We start from the raw sequence: 18,344 nt of genomic DNA, 5'->3' as shown, positions 1-18,344 counted from the left end.
TTCCAATTGATAAGGTGTAGTACCGTGGGCGAAGTGTGCGAGTTTCATCCCCACCATCATGACCTCAGCCTCCGCCCCGGACCCACCGAAGACCGACACTTGCATATATAAGAAGCTCGAGCCATCCTCCTCCTGGCCAAGCAACCTCCTGCTTGTCAAACGTGCAACACTCCTCGCCACTCCAGTGTTTCAACCTTTGAGTTTTTTCTACTGCGCGTTATCACAGAAGAAGATGGCGCCCCGTCGGGTCATCTTGGTGGCCTTAGTGGCCCTCAGCTTCGCCTTCGCGGACTCGACCTTCTTCAGGAGGCGTCGCGATGCCGCCGCCCCTGTTTGTGAGTTCCTTTTCTTACACATTTACCATTTCTTGCAAGCACTGTACCGCAGGAGGAATATTATAAGGACCAAAAGTTCCCATAGATTCCGATCTTCTTTTTGAGAGACTTTTTTTCAACTCAACTCGATAACTATCGAGCCGATCGCACCACCGACTTGTTTACCACCAAGTAGTCAAATATTTTCTAGATGACTGGTTTTCGAATGCATTACTGCGCATTCTTTTACCTTGCGGCATCGAACTAATTGCACCGCTGCAGCAATAACTGTCGTCGTTCGGTTAATTTTGGATACCTGTTACAAATGGATGAAAAACAATTCTTAAAGTAAATGTAAAACTGACGCGTGTTTTTTTTCGTTTCAAAGTCACGATGTGTGTACCGCAAATATACTGGAAAGACTGCGTCCAGATGATCGAAGACTCTGGAAGACAGGGGATTCCCATCGCCTGCATAGCTGGCAGGGATCGCTATGATTGCATTGAAAAGGTTGGCAGAAAAGAGGCTGACATCGTCGCCGTCGATCCTGAGGATATGTACCTTGCAGGGAAGAACAGGATTGCGGCCGAAGCCGGGTACAACCTTGTTGAACAGGTAATACGATATATACCTGACGATAATAAAATGATCATCCGTGCCAAAGTCGAGACGTTAAAATTACTTCTTATACGTCCGTCTAGCAATGGTGTTGAAGCGCAAATCTCGCACACATATTTTATTACAAATGATTATATTAAGCACGAACGCCAAGCCGAATCGCATGACGAGAATAATGAATTATTTTTAAACCTGATTCTCCGTGTGAAAAAGAAGAGAAAATAAAAGAATAATTCAATAATAATAAACTAAGTTTGTGTGCCGTACACGTAGATACATAAATAAAGTTTCCAGCCAAGTTGGCCAGGTACGCACATACACTGTAGTAGCTTACTGAAATTTTACGGACCGGTCCGCGTCGCAGGTGTAACGTGTTATAAAATATTATTCGACTCGTTTGCATTCCATCATATACGCGTAGGGCGTGGTCGACTATGTTTCACCGTTTTTTTCTTGTACGAACGACTTGCAGATCAGGACCAAAGAGGAGCCGGATGCGCCGTACAGGTACGAAGCCGTCGCAGTGATCCACAAGGACCAGGACATAAACTCCCCGCAAGGATTACGCGGGCTCAAGTCTTGCCATACTGGAATCGGACGCAACGTTGGATACAAGATACCGATAACGAAACTGACGGCTATGGGCCTGCTGACTAACCTCAGCGACCCGAGATTCTCCTCTAGGGAAAACGAACTTCGAGCCCTCAGCAACTTCTTCAGCGAAGGTTGTCTCGTCGGAAGCTGGTCCGCGGATCCAGCCATCAATCAACGTCTGAGTAAGCCGTGATTATGAAATATCTCACTGTTCTTAAGGTGGTTTGTAATTCGAAATCCTACAACTTCTGGGTAGTTTGATTACGAGATAGTTACAAACATCCAGAATTTATCATGTGTGAAGGTCGGATTCATAGGCTACAGTGAATTTTCTGAGAAGCAACGAAAGATAATTACGATTGTGTCGAACAAGAGCTTGTACACATGTCGATTTTTCATCTCAAGTTCAATGTCAATGCGGGAAAACTTGATGATCCTTAGACTTTGACCCACCATTATACATATATCCATTTCCTTCCACAGAGGCGTCGTATTCCAACCTTTGCGCCCGCTGCAAAAATCCTCAGCTATGCGATTACCCCGACGAGTACTCCGGATACGAAGGAGCTTTGAAGTGCTTGGCCTTCGGGGGTGGACAGGTAGCCTGGACCAAGGTGATATTCGTTAAACGTTTCTTCGGCCTGCCCGTCGGCAACACGCCGGCAAAAACCGCGACCAAGAATCCAGCCGACTTCCGGTACTTCTGTCCCGACGGAAGCAAGGTGCCAATTGACGCTGAGACGAAACCCTGCGTATGGGCGGCGAGACCATGGCAGGGATACATGGTAAACGGTGGCGTATCCAACATCAAGGCCGTTCAAGATGTGAGTGATGTTCGCGCGTTGATCGATCATGATTTAAGTTGCGGGGAGTTTGCCGATTCGATCCTACGAGCGATTGGAATTCTTTCAGGAAATAACCGGACTCGGAAGTCTCGGCGAGCAGAAGAATGCCAGCTGGTGGAAGGACCTCATGCTTTTGGATACCAAGACTCTTCCGGTTAAGACCGATCCCATTCAACCCCTCGAACACTTGAACAAGGCTAACTACACCGACGTCATTGAAAGGGACTTCGGCGGTCCGATGAAGAGTGCCAAATGGTGTGTTTGGTCCACGGAAGCTCTCGACAAGTGCAATGCCTTTGCCAGAGCAGCGTTCTCCAGGTAATTAAAATGTGCTATTGCTGGAATTGAAGTTCATTTTACAGTATCTATACCATGATTAAGTTAAAGTACTTTCGTTTATAGTCGATGTGCAATATATTAATTGGATTTTAATCTCGCAATTATACCTAGTATGCCGATTAGAAATTTGAGAATTCGTATTTGGTAGTTGCCTGAGATATTTGCGTCATAATTTATGCCTCCCGACAGGGATGTGAGACCCAAGCTGGAATGTCTCCTTGAGAAGGACGTGGATACGTGCCTGAAGTCAGTTAAAGACGGCAAAGCCGACATAGTCTCAATCGATGGTGGTTTGGTGGACAAGGCAATGAAAGAGTACGACGCGAAACCTATAATTGCTGAAAAGTACGGCGAAGGTGCAACGAAAGAAAGTGAAAGACCGGCGGTTGCCGTCGTGAAGAAGACGAGCTCCATCAACAACTTGGGTATGGATATGTTTGATCATACCGTTGTTACGATACGTCTCAACAACGTGACATAGTCACGACAGTAATTTTTTCAAACTTTTTTAACGTTTAGTCGACCTGAAGGGCAAAAAATCCTGCCACAACGGCTACAAGGGCAGTTTTGCTGGATGGTCGGCTCCCGTTCACGCGCTGAAGGCAGCCAAGCAGATCACAAACCCTGACGATTTGGCGGAATTCTTTTCCGGAAGTTGCGCACCCGGAGCACCTCAGCAATCGAAACTCTGCTCGCAGTGTGCCGGAAACATCGCTTCCGGCTCCGACAAGATCATCCAAGAGACTAAGTGTAAGCCCATAGAAGCTGAAGCCTTCAACGGCGATCTGGGAGCACTGAGGTACGCCATTGCATATTACGGGTTTATCCACTTCGCGATTATTTCACTTTTTTGATATTCACTGGTCTCTTATTTACTTTACACAGGTGTCTCATTGCCGGAAACGGAGATGTCGCCTTCGTTTCTTACACGGCGCTGTTTCAACTTGGTGAGAATTTCGTTCATTTCGAGGATTTTTACCGCGGAACTTGAGTGTTTGCATACTCGCTCGAATCGATCATTTTTCATTTGATCTTTCAGATAAACTTGGCACGCCCGACCAAATTCCAAAGGGATCGGACTTCGAGGTCCTCTGTGCAAATGGTGGTCGCGCCCCGATTGAAGATGGTAAAAGGTGCAATCTCGGTGTCGAACCCCCGCGAGTCATCGTCATCTCTGGTAGTAGGAGTGAAAATGCTCGCCGTGAATTCATCCATGGAATTCTAGACGCTAGCTCTACCTACGCTGAAAGCCCTGAGCTCTTTTCACTTTTCGGAAACTGGGATGGCAAATCCAATCTCATTTTCAAGGTGATTTGATATTGGTCTTACAGACATCAGTGATCGGATATGTGAAAGAAAGAAGTCATTTCACTTCTTTTGAAATTCGGGTTTGAAAACCGATGTTTTTTCACATTCTACGGGGTTGGAGATTATTTTATACAATTTTCATTTACAGGACGATGCCATCGACCTGAAATCCGTTGACGACACCTGGGAATCGTGGGGCACCTGGGCAACGACTCAACAGGAATACAACATCGCCTCGTAAGGAATCAGCGAATGACAGAAGCTGGCCAAGGAATGAATATTTACAACTAATCGTATAAACGCATTAAGCTATAAGTGTTGTAACATAATATGTAAGCCGCCACTCGTATCGAAATTTTTATATGACTTATACGAATAAGATACCTTTATATATAATTTAAATATAAAACGTATCAGACTCGAAATTGTTGTCACTAAAATACATCTTGCGTGATCATCTGATCAGAGACTTGAGCATTCCCTTATTTATTACCGAAAAATTGCCACTGTATTTGTATCGATACTTTTCATTTATTTAAACTTACCAAATGATTAGAATCCGATGCATGAGTTTCTGGTAGTGAGACATTATACACGCACTAATCAACTTATTCTATTTTTCTATGCGCATGAAAGCTAGCGAAAGTTCATATGTTACATAAATTAGATATCATAATACATCACGTTTTTTGTTCATGTATTGTTTTCATGGAACCGTTAACCGAAGATATATACTTCAGTCAACGATGCAGCTACATGTTTCAGTAGAACTGTGTTTAAACTAAGTCTCTTTCTTCTAAGTACATACATCATCACTCTTCTTAACTTTAAGTGGGTCTGAATCTTTCAAAATTTATTAATGTTTCAGTACACAATGCGAAATTGAAATCTCCCCCTCTAAGCTGGTATGCACGCCATTGGCCGATGATAATGTGCTGTGACGTGATTGGCTAACCGCCGAACCAGCTGTAGTGGCGTGAGAAGCGGCCATTGTGCATGGCTCCCTCGTGCGTGAGGTTAGGCTGTGAATTAAGCAACGATTATAACGGATTACGAATTGTGATATCTATTGGTTGTGTGAGATCATTGAATATCTGTAAATAATTCATAATTAATCGATCGTCATATCTCCGCAACACGTATAGAAAAATCAAATTTACATGCATTTGCGTTCGATCACTGTACTTACCCGCCAAAGCCGGCACCAACACTACTGTAGGGTGAAACTATAAACAACGGTTTCTTAAGTAAGTAACAACAGCATTTGACCTATAAAGGTTTCTCAGTTGAACTAGTAAACGATTATACTTTAAAATAATTCAAAAGTCTTTTATTATTCTTGTCTGAGCTACCGTTCTGACGACATGCGACGAAGGTAACCTCAAACGTCAATTCCAAGTACTTGATTCCATTCGTTCAGCGGTCTAGATGAATTAATTTATTAATTTGAATAAATTCTTGTTATAACTGATCCACTTCTATTGTCTTCATCTTAATTTATTAATCACCTCTGGTTCCTGATTCAATTGGACTTCTAATTTATTTCACGCACCAAATATTTTCTGAATAACAATCAATTGTCGCTTCGAGAATGTAAACGGTCTGCCTCTATTCCGGTTGTATATCAAAATCACCTGTGTAGTTGCAATGCTCATGGATACATTGTTCAATACAAATTTAATTTATTTCAGACATAAACAATAGCAGCAATAACAGCACTTAATTGTATAACAATGGAGCCGCTGAAGATCCACCTGGATGCATTGGAGATGGCTGGAAAAATGCTCGACAAACACATCACAGCCGATAGCAATTTTCCGTCCCTAATAAATCTTATGCACTACAACGCACAAGGTGACTATAGCAAAGTAATAAGTACGCAGAAGACCTCATTATTAGTTATAGTAATAAACAAATAATAATCGAAAATCACTTTATCTGTTTCCAGGTGGTCCAACAGTCAGTGGTCTTGACGATCATGATTATCCCAATTTGAGCGGCACTTCCATCAGCTTTTCAACCATTAATCAGATGAGAATGCATGGCAAAGTTCCGTTGCCATCTGAAGTGATGGAGCACTTCGGCCGTATCCTTCAAAAAATAAAAATGAATATTTTATAGGCGTGGGATTTACAATTTCATAGGTTTTGACTTTCAATATGCCTGTTTCACCCTTAGTAAAAAATATAGATATGCAATGTCATTGTATGATGGGCTTATTCACCGATATCTCAAAGGCCTGGCTAACAATCGATAGTGATATTTATGTCTGGTCTTACGAAAATGGGTAAGAAAAATTTTTTATCAAGCTTATCTAGTTCATCGTATTTGACGCAAGTACAAAATTCCAGGGCTGACGTGGCTTATTTTGACGGGCTCAACGAGACTATAATAAGTGTTGGGTTGGTCAAACCGAAACCAGGAATATTTCAGAGTTATGTCAAATATTTATTGATTCTGACCACAACGATCGAAATATCTGTACTCGGTGTGACATTTTCGGATACCAATGATGGTAATTGTCGAACTTTTTTTCTTTCTTAAACACACTTCACATGTCAAATAGTTTACTCAACTTATCTACATTCTACTCCAGGAACACCGGGAGAAATGCAGCTTGTACCTGAGCCAATATTCATAGTCCCTACTGATGGAATAGCTATCACAACAATAGCTAATACCAATAGTGGTCGAATATTTCTTGGTGGCAGAAATGGCTCACTTTACGAGATATATTACCAGGTGACTAATAGACCATTCTTAGTGTGTAGCCATATGTTCTTCCATCTATTTTTCAATACTGCTTTATTCACATAGGCTGAGAGCTCGTGGTTCGGTAAGCGTTGCAAAAAAATAAACCACTCCGAAGGTCCGCTATCCTTTTTGGTACCATCATTTGTCACAGTTGCCTTGTCTGAAGAGGAAGCAATTGTTCAAATATCTGTTGACGATAGTAGAAATATTTTATACACCCTTGGTGATAAGGGTACCATAGCTGTCTGGGATATAGACAAAGGAAATGCATCAAAAATTACATCTGTATCGCAAGCTTCGCTGGTCCAAAATGCTGTCCATGTTGTAAAGTAGGATTCTTTACCTTTATAATTTTAAAAACCTTCGTGTCTATTACTCTTAAAGTTGGTGGATGCATCATTAAGTATTTCACGATATTATTCGACATTGCAGAACACTGGATAGCAACAATTTCCGACCTCTTGTCAGCATATCTGCCCTAGCAGAATCAGAATCCATCCATCTTAATTTAGTTGCCGTTGCAGCAACCGGGACGCGCTTTTATTTGACCTGCAGTTCAATCGCAAATCCGTCTAGTAGACCACATTGTCTCCAACTGATACACGTCAGACTTCCGCCAGGATATGCAGCTAATGCTCCCATTTCCAGACCAAGAAAAGTTCAAATGGCACACTATAGAAAAGGTGAATGAAATTTCCTGTGCCAGGTTAGATACCGCATTTTTATTCTTCATGTCACCATTATATTTCATATTCAGGCACCCTTCTTCTAATCTGCGGTGGAGATACAGAAACGGCATGGTGCTTGAGTAACGATGCTTACCCATTCACTAATTACTTGGCTGAAACGCAGAGTGTTTTGCCATTAGATAGCCCTGCTTGGGCCATGGCTGAGATCCCTGGAGAAACAGTTGTTCATATTGAGAAACAAACTAATCCACATGGAGATCCTCCTCTACTAGTCAGGCAGCACATGGAGGCACCTCGTAAATTCATATTTTTAACAGCACAGGTATTTCGCTCATTCTATTCCATGCACGCAAGTATAATAAATTTATGCAGTTTGATGCCGACTGTATTTTAAAAAACTGCTGTGCTTTTTACAGGGTGCTATAATACTGGTTCAAGTACGACCTGTTGACATTCTCAGACAACTTTTACTGGAACAGCGCGGGCCAGACACCGAAGCTGTGCGAATGTACTTCCAAAATCAATCTGCTGAACAAGCGTGTGCTACATGCCTCATCCTAGCTACTCTTGAAAGTTCTCAAAATGCACAGGTATTGAAAGAAAACTGTCCATGCTTCTTAATGATCTGACAGTGTCATCGAATTTCTGACTTAGTAGCATACTTTTAAATCAATGTGTTTCAGCTTTCCGACTGGGCAACGAGAGCCTTCTTTTTGTACGGTGCTCAGAAAATCCCGACGTTCCCCAGTGGCCTTGACTCTCATTACGGGTTCTCTAGTTTGCAAACTGGTATTTATGTTGAATATATTTTTTTTCGTTTAGTCATTTTTATTATTAATAATAAAATAATTTCATTTATTTTCCTTATTACATATAACATAGTCTCGTTACACTCAAATGCTTCATTTTTAATTTGAGTAATTATTCTCATACAAATATTAAGCATTGGACTGGAACATTCTTGTTTGACAGGTGATCTTCGCACATCAACACCTCGTGCTCAAGGATTTGATGCAAGATCTCCGATTCACAGACTACATTCACAAATGCGAACCAACCCAGATAAAGCACTTCAACAATTTTCAGGAAAACATGGCGGCCTATATCTTTACGTCGGAAGAATACTCCGTCCAATATGGAATGTTCGTTGCATTAAACTAGAAACTGTAAACAACAAGGTTCAGGTGAATATACTTTGGATCAAATCGTTTCTGGATGTTGCACTGTGAACCGATTTTATATTTTGTCTTCCTATATTGGCACACAACTAATATCTTTCAGATTCTTAGCACTATACCGTCAGCAGATATTGCATGGATTCAAGGTCATCTACAGGCATTAAGAGCTTTCTTAAATAAAAATACTAATATTTCTAAACAGTGAGTAGCCTTCGTTTCATTTTAAGAAATAACGGATTAGCTATTTGTTACTAAGCAATACAAATTCATTGTCTTCAGGCACAATACCATCAGGAATTCATCTAACGGGTTTGAAAGTACCATGTCACCGCACATTCAAGAGCCTATCATAGAAGAACGTAATTCCCTTGATGCCCTTAAGGTATTTATTACACACGCCTGCGAAGTTCTAGGTTTGTGGAGGATACTGTGTGAAAATCAGCTCCATAACATTGTCAGCTGTCTGACGAAGGATCAAATAAACCAATTTACAACAGCGACATACAGAGACTTGATTTTAATCGGCCATGAAATATCCTCCCTGCTTATTATTCATCTGATTGATAGGTGGGTAATATGAAGAATCAAATTTACTTGCAAAACTTTAAATTAGTATTGGTGCTATTAATTTCAAATAAAAATATCACAAATTTTTTTTCATTCCAGCTACCTGGGAGACAATGCCTCAATTGATGCAGTCAGCTCCAAACTACGTGAGGTTTGCCCAAATCTCTACAGAAATGAAGATGCTGTTTGTTCTAAAGTGAGTGTCTGTCAACAATACTAAAAAAAAAAATGCATTACTTCGAAAACTAAAGCAGCATAGATTGCTATTGCTTCAATTTTCTCATACATTCGATTAATCATACATGTTAATTAGCGAAACTGCAATTATTTTCAGGCGAACGAAATTATTTTAAAAGCAAAGAGCTGCACAAGTCCAGAAGAAAAAGACAGTTATTTGCAATCTGCTTTAAAGGTTAGTCAGATAACAAGAATTATATATGTCATTCGTTCGTTACATTGTGCATTCAGTTTCATTAAATAGTAGTTGGATAAATTAATCAGGAATTTTTGCAAACACTCCATTTAGAATTATTAGATTTTTCTTTTTCTTTGGAATACCAAATTTTTGTTAATTATTAACTATTCAAATTTTTGATGGTTTTCCATCAGCTTTGTAAGGAGGTAGCTCCCCACCTCAATTTAGGAGCAGTTTGCCAGCAGTTTGTGGCATGCCAATTTTACTTCGGTGTCCTTGAATTATGCCTCTGCTGTGCAGAGAGGGTCGATCCGAATAATGCTGCGCTACATTATTACAAAAACAATGAGCCAGCGGATGATCAAGAAGGGAACCTGGCATATGTAAAACGGTCATTACTTTATCAATCTTTACAATTTTGTTAACATAATTCTGAAATAATCTTGATTTATTATTATCTTTCATCACCATTCATCCGCAGAATTGAGATTTACAAAGAATTTACCGCGATGTTAGATCATCTCTATAATCAAAGTATATCTAATCCATTAACGCCAACTGTACCGAGTAAACCTGGACCCCCACAACATAACAACTCAACAACATCAGTTCCGGCAAAAGAAGCGGTACCTATATTTCCAAATAATTATGAATTTAACCATTCTTTGTATATATATAAATTCATTTTTCCTCAATACACTCATACAGGACCACTATTTATGTTCCATTAACGACAACTGTTGGTTATATTTCACAGTTACACGAAATTATAGACGATGGACTGAATTCGCCGTGTGAAATACTACACACTTCAATTTATTCTTGGATGATAGATCGAGGATTACATGGTGAACTCGTAGCTCTTCCTGTAACTTCACTAGAAGCATATCTAATACGAGTTAACGCACCGGAACTTTTGTGGCAATATTATGAAAGAAATAAGAACCATGCTGCTGCAGCAAAAATCCTCGATGCCTTAGCGTCGAAAAGCGGGTATGTGTATATATGTAAATATTCATGGATATATTCCGATATATATACATACATGTGTGCGTGTGTAAACATTCAAACACATATTGACCAATTTAAGAGTCAATTTCTCATATTCTTACTCCATCATTTTTTCCAGGTTGGAAGTTTCTTTGGCACAGAGAGTCGAGTATCTTGCACGTGCTGTAGTGTGCATGCGTAGTGATCAAGTTGGTTACGCTCCTCATCTTGGAATTTTCCTTAGAGAGTTAGAAGACAAATTGGAAGTGGCCCGAATACAACAGCAGGTAAAATCCGTATTCTAACGGAAAAAAATTCTCAATACTGTTATTTATCATATTAATTGGGTTCGAAAAATCTTTCTGGAAAAGCATCAGTGTGCCCCTTACTGCTTGAAGATATTTACCTACTTAGCCTCTACATTCATTTTGACGTTTTAGATATTGGACACGATTTGCAGTTTGCAACAATCACCAAATTCACAAAATGTAAACTCTGTGCAATTCGATGAAATGCGATTAAATTTGTCTCTTCTCGACATAACACAGGTTTGTGACCATTCTCTGTTAATACAAAATCATGAAGATGATAATTTTTCAATAATGCATTTTTTCGACAGTTGTACGAAGAATATGCGGAACGTCTTCAATTATGGGAATGCAAACTTGCTATTATACATTGCTCTGGTCATCAAGATTCTATGTTAATACAAGGAATTTGGACCAATATAATTGAAAATGGTATTTTTAAAATTTTCTTCATTAACTAATTGACGATATAGCTCACTCGTATATATGTGTATCAATCACATAAAAATGTATTTTTCAGAATTGAAGAATGCTAATGCACCTTCTGCTGACGATAAAATGGCAATTCTGATGAGTAAAATAAAACTTCTTGGCCAAGAGTACTCAGGGACACCCCATTGTTTTCCAATTGGTATCCAACTTGAATTATTATTGAGTAACATGTAAAAAAAATTATACTGTCATCAAGTTGCCGTGTTTTTCATCTCCACGTTATTTGAATTCTTTCTAGATTTTCTGATAAAGCAACTAGAATTACGAGCCTGCCGATTACGAGTCTCAAACAGCCATATAATAGCGGGCTTCTTACAGATGGGTGTTTCCATAGAAGATCTTCTGGACTTATATGATAAGTACGAATGGCTTTATATACATATATTTATACTTAGCGTAGCAGTAGTCCTCAAAATCTGAGACAAATTTTCTTGGCTTGACCAAAAATAGCTGTCATAGACAAAATGTTCTTGTTTGAGTAAAATACAATCCCTTATAGTTGTATAAAATGCATATACGTATATCCTTGAACATGTCAAAAATTGGGCGCCTGCAACTATAAATTTTTTTTTTTTCCTAAAGATTAGTTTGTAATGCTGTTCACAATTTTTCAGAATGATTGGAGGAAATGACCGTACTTGGCTAACCGAGGGAAACGAATTTCACCTAATCGAATCAACTGCCAATTTAGTGAATTATTTTACAACAAACTCCAATATTACAAATACATTTACCAGGTAAGATACAAAATTTTATTAGTAATGTAGTTAGTCGAAGTTAATATCGTAAATTCACATATTCGTGTCGGTCTTCAAGTGACATAATCCGTGTTACAGTAAAACCAACGTGTAATACTTCTCGTCTATGAACTATACTTAAATTGTGTCCGAACAACTTCAAATTTTAACCCATTTACAGGAGAAAAATTACGGCTAAATGCCAAGATGTGATTTCGAAGTGTTTAACTATGGTGTACGCTAAACCTAATACAGATGAATTAATAAGTAAACTTCGGTCGATACTGAGCGTGTTGGCTCGGATGTAACTTACAGTTTTTCTAACACGGCGTGATGGTTTGATGTTAGAAAAAAAAAAGGGTATCAAAATAAATCAACAAGGCTTTACATTTTTAAAATAAATCCTTGGAGTACAACTTCAAAACATATCCTTTCCTATAATACGGTGCTAATAGATCTTTATTCCTTAATCCCGTTTAATTATTAAGAACGGTGTAATCAGGGGCGGACGAAACTTTTTATATTTATAAAACATGTAAATATATTTGATGTAAAGTTCAGTACACAGGTTCGATCAAAATTTGATTCTAGAATATCCGCTACATAAACTGCGGTTAAAGTACTCGTGAACATATCTGATACAAAATGGTGATGATAATTTCCAAGTATCACTATTAATGATAATTTCATTTTGGCAGTCGAAATAGAAAACAACATGCTTGGGTAATCCATACAAATGTTTTATGCTCAAAAAAAGTGGAGTGTTTGTCGTTATTTAATTTCAATTTAAAAGTTTGTGTCATAATTTGGACGATGTCGTGATACGCTAGTCGTACTTTCGTAACCTGGGCTTCTGTTACTCCCACGTGAGGCATTGTAATAGTACCCATTCCATTCGGATCGCCAACTATCGTACAAATTATATCTTGAAGAATCATGGTATGGTCCGTCAACCATCATCTATAAATTTTCGTGAAATGTAGCCATTAGTGATCAGTTGAAATGAGGATGTCAGCAGAAAAGAATAACTTGATAGTACCTTGTTAGACGTGGCATCAAAAGATTTGTCATTCCAATCTGCATCTATATCATACAAGTCCTCTTTAGGGTATTCCTTTGGATAATCCTTTGAGTAATCTTTTGGGTAATCGAGTGACCTGCGCCTTGGTGTTGTTTGATTTTTATGAATTATATTTTTCTCTATTTCTTCATCAAACATAGGCATTGTTGGCTTAATTTTAGCAACATTTCGACGATTTATCATCTAGAAAAATTAATCTTTGTCATTACTTTAACGAGTTCTTTTTTAACAAGTAGATGATAATATTTTAAAACTACTTACAACAAAAACACCGAATATTATTATAAATAGCAATCCTCCAACCCCGATCACGATAATAGCAATTGCCCACTGTGGTATAATTGTATTATCATTGGCCATCTGTGGTGGAAGGACTCGTTTTTGCACAACTAAAAAAATTAAAGGCCTTTCTCAGCATGACTTTTCGACACATAATGATTTATATCGTCATTTCAGCATTGATTCGATCTTACCAACAAAATCAGTTGATGCAGGATCAATAGTAAACTCTCCGAGAACTAATAAATTGTCAGATTCTGAGCTATTGTCATTGTTCGATGCATGTACATTTAAAGCATCGTGAAAGATTGTCTTCAACTCTTGTGTGTTAATTTTTGTTCCAATTTCACTCAGTTCCACGAAGTAATCAACCAGTATACTTCCTTGGCTAAAATAGATGAGTTTCAATATGGTTACTCACATTGCTTAATTCAAATGTTATGTCTGCTCCAAAGTCTCTATTTTTCTGGGTGATACAATTGAGAATCTTTACCTGAATGCATCTATTCTTATTTTCTTGTACCATTTCCTCAAAGTATTGGATTTAGTAAAAGCCAAATCTATCTGAAAATCGATAATGATGTTATTCATTTTTTGATATCTAATTATTTATACACAACTCCATATTAATTACAAGACAATATTTTTTCACTGTCTTGAGCGAAGCTAATTGCAAGTTACCTCATTTTCCACTTCAGCAGCAAGTTGTTTCCACTCTTTGGTATTACTATCCAGTAATTCAGGTATCCAAACTGTATGTCCAACAAGGCGAATAGTTCCAGCCACTTCGCATTCTTCCTCACAAATACCAGGTGTAGTAGGTCGAGGCGTTGTTGTAGTCGTTGTAGTAGTCGTCGTAGTTGATGTCATGGTTGCTGCTACAGTACTGGACGTATTGTTAGAATCAGGAGTTGCTGTGCGTGCTGCCTCGAGTAATTTTTCAATCGATATAGGAGTCGTCGAAGATGTAGGCCATCCTGTGAATTCCGTTGTTGCTCTGGAGCATTAAAAATTAACAATTTAAATTTACAGAAAAATTGGAACCTCAGGTTTTCTTGCAATAGCATTGAGTTATTCAACTATCAAGATACAATTAAACTCTGGTTTATCTCACCTGACTGGCCAGCCTTTATGAATAGCCGGTTTAAATCCACCAGGACCTTGTGCATGTACTGTTGATGGGGTTGTAATTCGATTTATCGGTTTTCTCCCTCCAGGCCGGCTGGGAAAAACTAATTTTATACCCGCAGTTTTTGTTGTTGACACAGTAGCTGGAGTCGTAGCATTTTCTAGTTCAGATGGGTTTTTGACTGTTTCATCCTTACCGCTTGGTGCATTGGAGCCATTATTTTTTTTTTGATTGTATCCTGGTGGTAAAAGTGAAGAAAGATCCACCTTTGAAACCGCAAATAGGTCGTCTATAGGAGGACGCTTACTTTCGGACGTCGCGTTACTACCATCCTCGTCACTTGGTTTTGGCGGCTTGTATCCCGGTGGTAAAAGTGATGAAAGATCAACTGGGGATTTTTTAGCAGCATTATCTGCCAGTGACTGTTGACTCTTCTGATCAGATTCACCGTTTTGCTTGCTGTTATATCCCGGAGGTAAAAATGAAGAGATATCCACTTTAGCCTTTGCGAAAATATCATCGATGATCGACTTTTCTGTAGGCTCGTTTTTCACCTTCTCAATGTTATAACCAGGTGGCAAAAATGCAGCAATATCTTGTACAACTACACTCTTTATTCTGCCAGTATCCTCCTTACCCGCGTTACTGCTTGTCTTGTCAGCAGGCGGACGCAGTTGAGGAGGCTTTATTACAGCGCTTTTTGCAGTTGAAGTAAGGCTGTTATTCAACTTGGTTTCATTACGATTGAACCTAGTGATTATTGGTTTAAGAGGTGGTCTCGAAGGTGCCACTGGTTTTCTGTTAGCATTGTATTGACGCGGTACAAATTTGCTGATTACAGGCACCCTCATTGTTGTAGTCCGACTTTTTTTTGCTTGTTCAGTTTCCGGTAAAACATCCAGTTGTAATGTGTTGCCTGAATTTCTGAAACCACCATTGAAAAATCCACTCGATAACTCAGATTGCACTCTATCCAATTTGTCGATAATACTTTCAGTAGATTCCAAGGGTCCTGGTACCTTATTGTTGCTGTTAACATTCTGCGCCACTTGCTCCACCTGTTCCACAACGGGGAAGGGCAAGAACCTGGCCCCAGAAATACTACGGCTTGTCTGTACCGATGCCAGAACTATAGAATTTTCAGTAGTTTGTGATCTGTCCATTTGTTTGGTATCCACAATTTCGGTCAACGAAGGTGGTGACGAAATTTGTTCAGTAGTTTGTGGCAAAGGAGTTACTGGAATGGATAATGTACCATTAACGACGCTTTTAGTTGTTACCACAGAAACAATCGCTTCTTCAATCAGTATTGATTTATCAGGAAGTTGACTTGCGGTATTCGAAGCTACTACATAATGCTTGTTACTACTCTCCATAGAGGTGCCTTCATCGTCATCCATCTCTGCGTTATCGCTGAAGTTATTCCGATGCATTGTGTTGTATGTCAAATTGCCTGATATTGAGTAATCTGGTTCTTCTAAGTTAGCTCCCACCTTCAATTTGTCAGATTCAACATTACTGGAATTTGTCAGATGATGTACCAAGCCCGTATCATTATCGTCATCGTCGTAGTAATAGTAGGCATCATATTCTGCCAAATACTCCTCATCCTCATGTGATTCTCTGGAACTAATATTCAGACTGCTGGCTGTAGGAGATTGGCCAACTACACCATCTATCGCTGCATTTCTTGGACTTGCTGGATGTAACATTGTTTTTAACTCAGAAGGATGATGGGGTTCTTCCTCATATTCGTCACTGTAGTTTTCTTCATCGTTATTAGAAGAGACTTCAGCGTGCATAATATTGTTCTCATCCAGGCGCAATGGCAACTTTGCACTGTCATTCTGTGGTGTTGGGGACTCAAGTGCTTCGTCATTTTCTCTCTGGGCTACAGCCGATTGAAATATTTCAGATGAATTTCCCCACGTTCTTTGAGCATCTATAAGTAAGTTATACAATTACAAAAATAATTTATCCATACAGTTTAAAATTGAGAGAAACGCAGTGAGGGTGAAAGTAACATACGTAATTCAGTCGGCAATTTAATAACGCTGTGAGAAAGTTGAAAAAGTGGATTTCCCAATAAATTGATCGACATTGCGATGCGTTCTATGAATTATTAATTGATTTAGAAGCATGTACTGAACGAAAACTGTTCAAATACGTCCTAATATAGTCGCCTTATAATAGTGTCGTGCGACATACATAAATTTCGTCAATATGCAACACCTCACTTTAGACACCGTTACGGATTACTGCAATAATTCCATCCATTAATTACTCAATAATAATTCGAGCAGGTAACGCAACAAAAGCTACCAAGCTAATATCATTTTCGGAAATACGAAACGATTCTCTAACAACGGGTAACACGTTTTTTGTATATGATTATTATTTTGAATACCTAACATACCAGTGTAAAAGATATTGGCCAATTATCATTAAACAATTCGATGAAGGCCAACAGGTATAGATAGAAATGTAAAAAAAAAATTATCCAACACATTAATACATAAGTATAAAGTTACAAAACGCCAATTGAAATGATATTTATAATGTGATTTTGTTTTTATACGTATATATTCACCGTATTTTTGTTTAGAATCGCGCGCTTGTAATATACTTAAAATTCCAACGATTTACTTCCTTACACTTTGTGATGTGGTTACACAAACATTTTAACGAGGTTTTACAAATTGAGATGCACTATTACGTAACGATTTCATAACCAGACACTTTCAAAAGGCCAGATTTATTTTAAAAAATCACATTACGCACAAGATGTAAATGCGTGTCATCGAAATCGGTTGCGAACGATTACGATTCGAACTAATGTAATAATCAGGCAAGCCAAATTATCTTTCTCTAAGATGTACAGCGGGTTCATCTTTATTTTTACGTTATTGGTGTTGAGATAAATCGTATCATTTTTTTCGGAGTGAATATACACGCAATGGCAAAACCGTAAGTTTGGGATTTCTGAAAATTGAGGGCCAGTTTGCTCGGATCAGTCGCAGTTACTCATCATTGTCCCGACTATTAAATGACGTATGAAAAATTCCAAGCAACCTATTGGCAAGTATTTGACAATCCGACGCACGCGAAGGCCGCTCAATTCGGTCGAAGAAAATCGTTTTCTATCGGCGACGCAACGGCGTCAATCCACGAACATTTAATACCAAAGTGTCTCGCCTAGCTGAGTAATTTTAATAATATTTATCGAATTACAACACAACAAGAATGCGTTCATCATGGGGTATTTACCATTGAGCATACGCGGACTGTCGTAGCCCTGTCGATAGTCCGCATTTCCGTGTACTCGAGTACCCGAGTAAAACGACAAAAAGAACAGTGCCCATAATAGAAATCTGCAGCTAAAGGTGGTACCCGGATACACCGATGGACCCGTTGTTAACGCCTTCATTCTTCTCAGAAGTGCATATTATTACGATTTATTTACTTATATATTATATATTATCACGCAGGAGGTATACGCTGGTTCACCACTGTTTAATTTCGATAATTTATCACACCACGTACCGATCGAATCACTCGTCATTTTAGACGTCCGTAAAACATATTTCAGTACTAAACAGTAGAAAGCAAAATCCTACTTTCACTTGAGCACGCGTCCCGCGGGCTTGGCGATACTCACGCCGAGGCCGTCGAGCTGGAGGTAGAGGCAGTCGGAGGAGGTAGAGGTA

At 39.0% G+C, this 18,344-nt stretch overlaps 3 protein-coding genes across 4 annotated transcripts; 2 read left to right on the top strand and 1 right to left on the bottom strand.

Annotated features, from left to right (window-relative positions):
• The first annotated feature begins 43 nt into the window (after positions 1-43).
• LOC124185804 (transferrin) lies at positions 44-4,480 on the top strand. The gene is made up of 10 exons (XM_046576932.1): positions 44-335; positions 703-929; positions 1,405-1,708; positions 2,010-2,350; positions 2,439-2,689; positions 2,900-3,135; positions 3,230-3,509; positions 3,596-3,657; positions 3,750-4,018; positions 4,167-4,480. The coding sequence occupies exons 1-10, from the start codon at positions 59-61 to the stop codon at positions 4,257-4,259; spliced, it is 2,340 nt and encodes a 779-aa protein (XP_046432888.1). The 5' UTR covers positions 44-58; the 3' UTR covers positions 4,260-4,480.
• Positions 4,481-4,630: 150 nt separating this feature from the next.
• Positions 4,631-12,550, top strand: LOC124185799 (nuclear pore complex protein Nup155). 2 transcript variants are annotated; one of them, XM_046576921.1, is made up of 26 exons: positions 4,631-5,265; positions 5,710-5,872; positions 5,967-6,104; positions 6,209-6,305; positions 6,370-6,533; positions 6,615-6,760; positions 6,836-7,101; positions 7,205-7,455; positions 7,530-7,783; positions 7,878-8,051; positions 8,145-8,250; positions 8,434-8,645; positions 8,743-8,840; positions 8,919-9,206; positions 9,306-9,402; positions 9,541-9,618; positions 9,816-10,012; positions 10,103-10,247; positions 10,379-10,614; positions 10,751-10,898; positions 11,052-11,159; positions 11,231-11,351; positions 11,440-11,550; positions 11,650-11,770; positions 12,026-12,148; positions 12,330-12,550. In XM_046576921.1, the coding sequence occupies exons 2-26, from the start codon at positions 5,752-5,754 to the stop codon at positions 12,454-12,456; spliced, it is 3,927 nt and encodes a 1,308-aa protein (XP_046432877.1). In that variant the 5' UTR covers positions 4,631-5,265; positions 5,710-5,751; the 3' UTR covers positions 12,457-12,550. The 2 variants fall into 2 exon arrangements, with proteins under 2 accessions (XP_046432877.1, XP_046432876.1); XM_046576920.1 differs by having other exon boundaries at positions 4,631-5,393.
• A 150-nt stretch (positions 12,551-12,700) lies between these two features.
• On the bottom strand, positions 12,701-18,329 carry LOC124185802 (flocculation protein FLO11). Its single transcript, XM_046576929.1, has 8 exons — positions 17,905-18,329; positions 14,623-16,579; positions 14,190-14,505; positions 14,002-14,072; positions 13,703-13,896; positions 13,491-13,618; positions 13,188-13,412; positions 12,701-13,108 (listed from the first exon to the last, which is right to left on the bottom strand). Exons 1-8 carry the CDS (start codon positions 18,062-18,064, stop codon positions 12,935-12,937), a joined length of 3,225 nt encoding a protein of 1,074 aa, XP_046432885.1. The 5' UTR covers positions 18,065-18,329; the 3' UTR covers positions 12,701-12,934.
• Positions 18,330-18,344: the final 15 nt, after the last annotated feature.

This window comes from Neodiprion fabricii, chromosome 6 (genome assembly GCF_021155785.1).
Source record: "Neodiprion fabricii isolate iyNeoFabr1 chromosome 6, iyNeoFabr1.1, whole genome shotgun sequence".
NCBI classification, from domain to species: domain Eukaryota; kingdom Metazoa; phylum Arthropoda; class Insecta; order Hymenoptera; family Diprionidae; genus Neodiprion; species Neodiprion fabricii.
The sequence above is the reverse complement of the archived record's forward strand: the minus strand, read 5'-3'. Positions and strand labels throughout refer to the sequence as shown.